This window comes from Sesamum indicum, linkage group LG2, assembly GCF_026168435.1.
Source record: "Sesamum indicum cultivar Baizhima isolate 11 linkage group LG2, ASM2616843v1, whole genome shotgun sequence".
NCBI classification, from domain to species: Eukaryota; Viridiplantae; Streptophyta; class Magnoliopsida; order Lamiales; family Pedaliaceae; genus Sesamum; species Sesamum indicum.
The window spans coordinates 22,247,749-22,259,373 of NC_142658.1; the positions used below are offsets into that span (position 1 = coordinate 22,247,749).

General features: G+C 32.4%; 1 protein-coding gene across 1 annotated transcript; it reads left to right on the top strand.

Moving 5' to 3' along the window:
* The first annotated feature begins 10,159 nt into the window (after nucleotides 1–10,159).
* On the top strand, nucleotides 10,160–11,625 carry LOC105156581 (metalloendoproteinase 2-MMP). The gene has a single exon (XM_011072753.3). The coding sequence runs from the start codon at nucleotides 10,417–10,419 to the stop codon at nucleotides 11,539–11,541; it is 1,125 nt and encodes a 374-aa protein (XP_011071055.1). The 5' UTR covers nucleotides 10,160–10,416; the 3' UTR covers nucleotides 11,542–11,625.

Below are 11,625 nucleotides of genomic sequence, written 5' to 3' on the forward strand. Positions count from 1 at the left end.
GAAAACTCATTAATTTTTTATTTTATGCGTTTCTTGTTCAAACTTTTCTTCAAATCTTATTAATGATCTTCATTAATTTCAGAATCTTTATAGATTGAAGCTAAAGATTTTTCTAAAATGATAAGTCGCATCCCATTTAACCTTTGTGGATCTTACTAGGTACTATAGATTTTGTTTTGTACGAGAGAAAAAAAAAAAAAAATTAATCTGTGTCCGTGTCTGTGTCTCATCGGAATAGTATTATTTCTGTTGAAACAAATCTAGTAGTGGTACTCCCTTTGTTTATTGCCTTTTCAAGTACGAGAGAATTAAATGAGTAGGCGGTTGAGGGTGGCGGTGCGGCGGCATTGCTCCCAATTTAATTTACTTAGGAGGGTTTTAGGCCTATCGCATGCCCAAATCTTGAGAATAGGGGCGGCTTCTCCGCTCCCATAGCTTTTCTACTATACCACCCTTAATTGTGCACAATTTATCTCTGAAACCAGAAATTTTTATTCTACAAAACTCCATTTTACCCTTTTATTCCCACAAGAAAGTTAAAAACTAACTATATTTTAAAAATAAATAAAAAACTTCAATTTTTACCCTTTATATTTTTCTGAAAAGCTTAAAATCATCATGTATTTTGAAAACAAGCAAAAAATTTCTTGTATTTTGTAAAAATCAACGCGAACCCCCTTTTTCGTTAGACACGAGTGAAAGGTGTAGAAAATGCTTTAGTGGTGCAGTTTGGGGGTGTTTTGACGTCCTTACAAAATCTAAATGATATGGACGCATTGCGTATTGCCAGGATGGACTTGGACGATCGCAACCATAGTTGTCCAGGTCTCCTCTTTGAGATGGTCGTCGCCATCGCCAAGATTGAGGGCGACGCTATAGTTGTTCCTTTGTCCTGTGCAGCAGGGGTGGGAAGATGGAGGGTGGGGTTTATTTGATTTAATTTATTTTTAAAATAATATTTTTTTTTATTTTATTATATTTGTATATATTTAAAATTGATTAAATCTAAGCCTTTCATTTTTTATAAATTTAAAATCTAATGGTTGAAATTAATTATTTAGATCGATGATTTTTATGCATTCAAAAAAAATCCAACAGTCATTAAAATAAAAACATAATACATAATAGGTAAAGGCATAAGGGTCATTAGATAAAAGAATTAACGCCATTAGGTGAATTTAATGAAGACAAGCGAGTTATGTTTTAAAAAAATAGAGGGGTTTGGCCTATTCTTAAACTACAAGAGAATTTTTAGCTGAATTTTTAAAACATGAGAGAATTTTATACTATTTGGCCATAAAAAAACTCCATTACTTTCGAAAATCCTCCACGAAAAACCTAAGAGTGTGTTTGGTGGGGTGAAAAGTGGAAGTAAAAATGAATGTATAAGAGATAGCTTGGTATTTGGTTAGGAGTAAGAGATGGAGGTAAAGTAAAACTTGATGTATATGAAACCTCTATGGAGTCCAACTTTGTTTCTGTTCGAAATTGAGCAAAAAACTGGAAGTATAATGCAAAAAAGACAAAAAAAAAATACTATTTTTATTTTTATTTACTCTTTTACCCACATATATATATATAAAATTTTTCTCTAATTCTTTTCTCCTTCCTACTGATAATACTGTATACAATTACCAGAAAAAAGATAACAAAATTGCTCGAGATGCATGCCTTCTTTGCATTGCCTTCTTCAATGTGTTTGGAGATGATATACAATGTGATTTTTGGTACCAACAAAGGCGTTGATGTATAACTTTAAATTTAAAATCAAATTTTTTGCTGGTCAATGAAAATTTTCACAGGAGAGTCGAACTTAATACATTTTTTATTTTTTAATATATAAAGTAGCAACAGCCTGTGCACATTTTTCATAATGTGCATCAAGATACGGTTTTCATACGGATGTCTATGTTTAATTAAGGTCGGGCAGAAACAGAATGATGGTGGACATATACGTATTTATATGCATGATATTGCTGCCCTCCATAGGGTAACTTCCTGTTTCTCTGCCCCACACCCTACGCTAAAAATCCAATCGCTGTCGAATGGGAATCACCTCTGCCCATTGGTGAACTGCTGTGACCCTTCAACTCCAACTTAAAATACATCAATCAATCGTGTCATTCATCTATGATTTAATTATATAATAAATATAAATTTATTATGTAATTAACTCGATTCAATTATATTTAAAAAGGTATTTGACTAAATTTATAAACTCATTAAAATATTTTATAAGATGTTTAAAGCTTATAAACTAAAAAAAAAATATTTAGCAATTTTTCTTAAAAGAGCTTATAAGATTTCAAAATAAAATATTTTAGATTTTATAATTTCTAATTTTTTTTAAAAGATATTTTAAACTCTATAAGATTAATATATAATTAGATAAAAGATCCTTACACACAACCACATTATCTTTCTCTCTCTCTCTCTCTCTCTCACACACACACACACACACACACTCTAGATATTAAAAAGCTTTATTTTTTTATATTTAAAAAAGAAAAAATACTTCATTATTTAATAATAAAATATTATACATAGTTAACATAAAAAAATTACTATTCAAATATTATTTATTAAAAAAATATATTATTCAAGATATTATAAATTTTACAACTAAAAATAGTCATTGATAAAGAAAATATCAATTACATATCTATACTAATATTCGACTAGCAAATATTTTAGGTAATAATTCATTTTTTTATTTTTTTGAAAAAAATTAATTCTTATTTGGAGTTAAACTAAGGTGAACTATTTATAAAATATTTTAAAATATTTAAATATATAAAATATGTTAATAAATAACAACTTATATGATTTTAATGGTATTGTATATATGTTCTTTTTGGTCATTTTACCAATAAAAGACTTTATTATGCCATACACTCTAAATCTTATAAGATATTTTAACATTTTATAAGTTTCAACATCTTATTTTATCCAAATACTTTAGGAGCTTATTTTTAAAATAAGATCAAACATTTTATAAGATGAAGGAGCTTATAAAATATTTTAAAAAAACTTAGCCAAACACCCTCTTAATTTGAATACAAATTTTCCTACAATCAATGATTTTTTATCTTGCGTTAGTATATTTTTTAAGTTGGTATAAGTTAGACATGCTTTTTATGCTCTTCTCTACTTTTCACAATCAATATATACATAAATTTAATTTTTATATATATGCATCGATCATACTGAGCTCCGTTATTCATGAGGGACAATGGCATTGGCCATTGATTACAGATATGGAGTACATGGAGATTATACATACCTTGCCCAGGATTTATGGGGATGATGACCGCATTGTATGGAGGTATACTAGTGGGAAGCTCACGACCCACGACATTTATCGACTAATGAGCCCATCGGGACCGAAATTAGACTGGACTTCACTACTTTCGGGCTCTTTGAAGATACTGTGGCATATGTTCGTATTGTGGCTTGCTATTCTGGAGAAATTATCCACTACAGATAAATCTTGGTTATCCCACCTTGGGAATTGTGTGCTCTGTCAAGATGGTATGATGGAATCACACAACCACCTATTCTTCGGGTGTAGGTATAGCAGAGATTGCCCTTTTTTTTGTATGGCAAATGGCTCGGTTCTCTTGGCCCAATAGGGAATGGGCAAGGAATATTCACTGGGGTTCGAGGAAGTGGCATGGAAAGCACATCATCAACATAGCCTATCGCGCAGTACTTGGCTCGTGCGTTTATCATTTATGTAGGGAGCAGAATTTGAGGAGATTTGAACACGAGGAAAGACACCCGAGGATTGTGGCTCACTTAATTGTGGAGGATGTCCGAATGCGTATACTAAGTGTTAAGTTAACTAGCTCGGTCAATACATGTACATTGCATAGACTTTGACGTATCCCTTGGCCTGTCGAGGATACCATATGATAGGGATACGTGTTGTACTATGCCTTTTCTTCTATTAATGAAAATTGCATTTTTTCAAATTTTTTTTTAAAAAAAATTATACATAAACTTCAAAAAAATATATTAACCCTTCCAATTCTTTTTTTTTTTTTTTGGAGTAAGAGAGATAAATTATTATTAATTGAAATAAATTAATTACAATTATTTTTATTGGATATCAATATCTAACAAAAACTATTACAACAATCGTATTTTGATCAATAATATCAAATAAAGTAAAACTAACCAACATCTACTAATCAATAGAGAAAACGTTACACTCAATTTCGTCAACTGAACAAGACAATTGATTAACCCTCCCAATTCCTTTAATTGCTAAAAGATAATGTGGCAATGCAAAGGCAACATGTAAGTATAATTTTAGGATTTGTGACTCCCGGTTGGTATGGTATTTTTAGTTTATGGTCCCAATCCCGTGAAGACATCAAGTGGGAGTGGGTGAAGTAAAGGAATTTTGGGGAGAGTAAAGGATAAGCCACGCTCAAAAGTTGATAGGAAAATGTCTTAAAAGACCAAAATACCCCCTCTCTTTAATACTCTTAAAAGATTCACTCTCCCGACACAAAATTGCATAGAGACTACAAAATAACTACTTCAAACTTTATTAAATCCTATACCAAAAAAAACAAAGAGTTGTTCAAATTGATGAATAGAGTAGGAAATTAAAAGCAGGAGGAAAGATATATTAATAAAACCAAAATTTCTTGATTAAATAGAAAAAAGATGTCAAAAATACCCAATGAAATTACAGCATAATTCCCCTAATCAAGACGAACCAAATAACGCAAGGAAGAATGTGAAATAATGAGTAAGGAAAATAGTCTCACATTAATTGGGGTAAAAATTTGATTTATTTCTTGTGGAAGAGTTTGGTGTTGTTGTACTTGAGTTTAATCCAGTTGACGCCGATGGACGCGCCTTCTTTGACTTTCTTGGCGGCTACCTTGGTTTTCTCGAAGCCCACCGCAGCCACCACCTTGGTTTTCTCGACGCCGGCGGAGGCCACCTCCTTAGTCCGCCCGAACTTCTCGCTTACTTTCTTCGACAGCTTGGGGTTTCCGTTCGACGCCATTGATTTTGCTCAGCAAGGGAGAGGATTTATCGACGGTATGCTTTTTGAGTTGAGAGAGAGAAAAGATAAGAGAAGGGGCTCTGGATTAGGTCTCCGGGTTATGTTTAATTGGGAGTTCCCTCTTTATATATGCAGACAGAGAGAGAGAGAGAGAGAGAGAGGGGTTGGCACGAAGTTTTCCGTCCGTGCGCACCTCAACTTACGATAACTATAGTTGAGATTAATTATAATTCTTGAGTTTTTTGTTTTCTATTTAAAATTATAATAAAATAATATTAAGTAAAAAAAATATTTTTTCACGTTAAATGGTATAAATACCAACAAATCTGATAAGAGTTGAACTGATGACTTAAACCTATTCATAAGATCCCAATTTTAACTATTAGAGTAAAACATCATTGGAATAATATAATCATATCATAAATTATTAATTGATGAAACTTTTATGGAATATACTTAAATTTGAATAAATATGTTCGTAATTATAATTATAAGTTTGAATGAGATCAACAGCCGCCTGAGGGGGAAAAATACCGTTGCACTGTTCAATTAATGTTGTAATTTGAACTCTTTATTCTTGATGATTGAGAAGTAGGTATTAAGACAACACAAACACACCCCTGTCAAATAGGGAAATTGTTAAAATATTTATATGTGTTAATTAAATATTTTTAAAAAATTCTATAATCATAAATCCTACAAAAAAAATATCATTCTCTGTAATATAATATATATATATATATATATTCGATTAAAAAAATCAAAATTTCAGTTACTCAAGGACTAAATTTCATCAATTTTAAAATTTAATGGATTTATAAAAATGGGCATAATTATCGGAATAAAATTAATATTGAGCATATTTAACGGGATAAAAAAATAATCTTTTCTATATAAAATTTTAATTTTATGTATTTTATATATATTAGTAAATATATTTTAATATACCGAGGTTGACCAAGAGGAGCATTTTAGTCATTGTTCCTAAAAAATAAGTTGAAGTTGATCAGAGGACAATGTGAGTCATTGTTTCTAATATAAAGGTAATTTTTAATGTTTAAATTTTTACAAAGAATTTTTTTATATTTTTCCATATCACGGGAGTCAAAATGAATTTAACTTGCTCTAAATATACCAATTTGTGGTAGTTTCTGGTTAATATAATATGTAGGGGTCATAATTCAACAACAATTAATTCTACCTTTTGTTAGAGATTGGTTGACTCAAATACGAAAAATGAGGAGGTAATTAATTAATTAAACAGAGGAAGACTATAATTAAAATAAAGAAACTGGATTAAACACTGTAGGTTTACATACTTTATAAGCATATACAAAGACAATCTAATGAATGCAGTGTCCTATATCAATATGTACGACACATTATGACTCAAATACAAGTAGATGAAACCACACCTACGTAGGTTTCATCAATATTTGCAAACAAAAATAATAAGGGTGAAGAGCAATTTACGTTCATATGATATTGAGAATGAGCAAATTACTTCTCTATGAAAAATAAATAACAATTTACCCTCCTGTATTTTAAAAAATAAAGCAATTTATTTCCTTAGATAGAGAGGTAAATTGCTTCATTTTTTCAAGCATAGATTTTGAAAAATACATAAGGATAAATTATTATTTTATTTTTTATAAAAATTTGCAATTTACCCAAAATAATAGCTATATAGAAAACTAATTAAAGGAGAAATAATTAAATAGAGCAGAGGATCTAGTGGTTGTTTGTTGTGTTCCGATACTTGTGTTTGATCCAGTGGATTGCGGCGGTGGCTCCGGCCTTCACCTTCCTAACGCCGGTGGAGGCTGCGGTCTTGTTCTTGTCGGAGAATTTGGAAGATGGAGTTGTATGGGTGGGGTAGGTGTAGAGTGGCTCAGGATCCCATTGATCAGCCCATGAGCTTTCATAAGAAGATACATTATAATTATTGGAAGAAGCCATAGTTAATGATCAAAACCCAGAGAGAGAGAGAGAGAGAGAGGGGTTGTATATGCATTTGGTGGGGAGATATGTGATTTAAGGAAGGTTTATATATATAGTTTTTGAGATAATTAAGTGTAGACTGTCAAAGATGCTGATATATGGATGGCGCTAACCTAACCTACTTTCCAACCATTCTACCTCTTTTCATTCTCTTCTCTTCTATTATTTAATTTTATTCTTCATTTTTAATTAATTTATTTAAGGCATGCATCCACAAAACTCAAATTTCTTGTTTTTGGTCAATTTGCTCCTCCTCTTATCATATACCATCATATTTATTCACCTAAAATATATAATATTCTTTTGAATTAATTCAAAAAAATAATAATAATAATAAAGTCATTCATGTATGAACCATTTTAATTTAGAATTATTCATCGAGGGAGGAATGATGATGTCTTATTAACTTAATGGTTAAGACTGAGATTCCACTAACAAATTCGATATCATGTGCTCAACATTAATATATGATAGTGGTACCTAACATAAAATCCTTTAAGACAGGCAGTTATCCTAAGTCTTCAAAATTCTGAGCCACGTAGATGGTTTGTATCCTCCATTTTGTATTGTACGTACGTCCAATTTTGCACTCAAATTAAGTCGGTTTGGGAGTTAAAAATCAATTGGTTTGCTCAGGGACTAATTATTTGATGATTATATCACACTACTTCAAAAATAATAAATTATCATACCCAATAGATTCTTTATCCGAGAGATTTGAGATGCTTTTTTCTAATTTTTAATAAGAGGAATGTTCGGAGCTTATAAATTCTTTGAAATATTTTATAAATTGCTTGAGAGCTTATAAGATCATAAAATAAGATATTTTAAATTTTATAAGCTCTTTAGAAAAAAAAGTTAACTTCACCCAACTTTTTTTAAAAATATCCTATAAGCTCTTTAATCATAATATCCAACAAATAAAAATACACTCATAATTCTGTTAGTATTTCACTTTTACCCTTCATACAATTGAATTTTCCCCCAAACAAAATTATTTATTTATATAATTTGAAATTCTAATAGTTTGATAGCTTTTGAATCATTGTTACAGTATTAAAAGTTCATTATGCCAATATACTTTAATATTTTATAAGCTTTAGCATCTCATTTATTGAAGTAGTTTAAGATTTTATTTTTAAAATAATATTAAATATTTTTAAGCTATTAAAATATATTATAAGATGTTTCAAATAAATTTATAGTCAAACACCCTCTAATTAATTACTATCATTTTGTTTGTAATAACTTGTAGAATATATCTATTTGTTAAAAAAAAAAAGAAAGAGATAATTTTACTCCTATCTCCTAAAATTTGATATAATTACACATAAACTCTACATGGTTTGAAAAATTACATCTAGCACCCCTAAGGTTTGCTCCCGTCTAACAAATAAATCGCTCTGCTAGTCAAAATTTCTCGAATTTGCTAATATTAATAAAAAAATTAAAATACATATATTAATCCTTAATTGACTTATTACCAACTTATTGGAGGCCAAACAAATCTTTTTATGATCAAATTACCCTCATACGTATTCATATACTAATGTATGTGATGGGGTATATCTTCATCGTTATAAAAATAGTTTAATTAAAAAAAATATTATTTAACTTGCAATCAGTCGGTAATTAGTCAATCGGGGTAAATATCAATTTTTTTTTGTTAATATAAAAAATGCAATGAATTTTGACTAATAAATGAACTTATTTATTTAACGAAGCAAATATCAAGAATATAAATATAATTTTTCAAACTATTGGAGATTTATGTGTAATAATAGCAATAGAAGAGGAGCGTAATTATCAAAAAAAAAAAAAAAAAGAAAAGAAAATTCATTTGATAGACAAGAAGGCTTTATTAGTCTTTTGGTGGTCGACTAGGATTAAGGCAACAAATGGCCTACAACCGGCCGGGACCGAGGCGTCGTTAATTATCAAATGTAGAGTCAAAACATCCTTCCTGGAAACTGATTCACAAGCATTTATTGCCGGCGACTTCTCTTCCATTCTTAACGCTTCTTTAGATATTTTATTTCACCCTTCATTGTTCCAAAATCTTTAAGACGTTCATTTCCATCAGACAAAATGCTAATAAAGGAATAATGAATATGAAATTTTTTTACTCAAACTAAATTTTGTTGAATTAAAATAATTATAGAATAAATGTGATACACTTGTAATGTGATTGATTACTTTTCATAAATTATACACCAATCACATGATAAATATATTGCACCTATCATATAATTCATTCAGGTCTGACCAAATTTAATTTGAATTAGAATTTTCTAAGGAATACAAGAACCAAACTACAAGCTAAAATTTAAATACAACACACGGAATAATAATACATATGTTACATTAAAGATTGACGCACAATAAGATAATTGAAACACATATTACTCTAGAAACTAACACACAATACCTGATGCACTTTGTGACTCGATCGGTGCCTCATTGTGCGAGGTTTCATCCGTTCTGACTTCATATGAACCTCACGTTTGTTCTGAAAAGACGTCTCGCTCTTCGTCTGCAACCAATTTGAAAGTCTTGCGGATATCATTAGCACATGAATAATTGAGACACGGGTTATATTAGAGACTGATGCACAGTAGAACAAAGGAGGATTAGGACATGGCAAAGTTTTATTAAAAGAAAACACGTTAACAATATACATTTTGGACCATCCAGAGATTTTTAACTAGCTATGCACTAGATTCAGTTCTAGTGCTGGTTCATCCGGGTTTGGGAGGTACCTCCCTTTAGTTCCTGAAAAAACTCTTACTCAAGCACTTTTTTTGTATCCTTTTCTGTAAACTTGGTATTCTCTTCACACCTTTAGCAGCTTTCTGAACTTGTGTGGTTTTCTGGGCTCATAAGTGATCCCAAGATTTATATTGTAAAAACGCTGATTTTTTATGTTACTTGAGAGAAAATCAAAATTTAAGGGCAGAAACTTAACTGGAATCTGGACTTAATAATATTAATCGTGCAGCTTATGAGACAAACAGAGTCCTTCATGGGAGATTAAAAAGTAGGAAACAAGTGGGTAGTGTTGGAGCCAGTTGACTTGGTACATCATACACCTCGTAACTAAATAGGAACTAATCGAACATTTGCAAATGGAAACAATAAACTTGCAAAATAAATAAGAAGAAATTACTCCGGGAAGAGAAGTGGTGAAGAACTTGCCAGGAATCATTCTTAGATCCATCTGTCATATGCTTAAAAGGGCGACCAAGTCTTGATTCTTGACCAAACACTTCAATCCAACCAAGTTGTTGTACTATGCTGCAGGAAACAAAAGACAAATTCAACCCTCATTAGAAACTTCACCCACTTTAATTCATCTCCAATTCATTCATCTCTCTCACTCCCAAGTTGCAATGAGACTCCCACTACGCCTAATATTCTCCATACCTCTACTCATTATTTTGATTAATCCAACTCCTACTTCTGCTCATTTTTTCCCCAACATCACTGCAATCCCATCTTCGTTAATTCCCAACACCACAATCTGGGCCGCTTTCAGCAACCTCGTCGGCTGCAAAAAGGGTCAGAAAGCCGACGGCTTACCTAAACTCAAGGAGTATTTCCAGTACTTCGGTTACCTCAATACTTCTTACTCAGATTTCTCCGATGAATTTGATGACTCCCTGGAAATTGCCGTCAAAACCTATCAGCTCAACTTCAACCTCAATGCCACCGGCCAAATCGACGCAGAGACTATAAAGCGTATCGTAGTACCTCGATGCGGCAACCCGGATATCGTCAACGGAACTTCCGCCATGCATCCAGGCAAACCCAGTGCCAACTCTACGATTCACACGGTGGCGCATTACTCCTTCTTCCCCAACAGGCCCCGCTGGCCACCGAGCAAGAGTCAACTCACCTACGCGTTCTTGCCGGAGAACCAGCTCTCCGATGTGGTCAAGACCGTGTTCTCACGGGCGTTCGAGCGTTGGTCCGAGGTAACGACATTGACTTTCACGGAGATCTCGTCTTTCAATAGAGCGGATATTAGGATCGGGTTCTTCAGCCGGGAGCACGGGGACGGCGAGCCATTCGACGGGGTTTTGGGTACTTTGGCGCACGCGTTTTCTCCGCCGACAGGCAGGTGCCATTTCGACGGGGAGGAGAACTGGGTGATTGACGGCGACTTTCTGAATGGCGCACCGTTGTCGGCTGTGGATTTGGAATCGGTCGCGGTTCACGAAATCGGGCACATACTTGGGTTGGGTCATAGTTCGGTTGAGGAGGCGATCATGTACCCGAGTATTTCTTCGGGTACCCGAAAAGTTGAGCTTGCGGATGACGATATCATGGGGATCCAAGAACTTTACGGGTCAAACCCAAATTATAACGGGTCGGTCTCAAGTTTGACTCCGACAGGGGAGAGGGAAACGAGCGGGGCCAGTCGCGTGGACTATTGGTTATGGGAACGTGGAGTCTTATTGGTTGTTGGATTTATTAACCTCAGCATTATTATTCATTTAGATTTTTTCACATAATTTGTTCTTTAACTCTTTCTTTCTTCTTTTTCTGATTGATGGACATTTTTATTTCCCAATTATGTGGCAGTTTTCTTTACTACC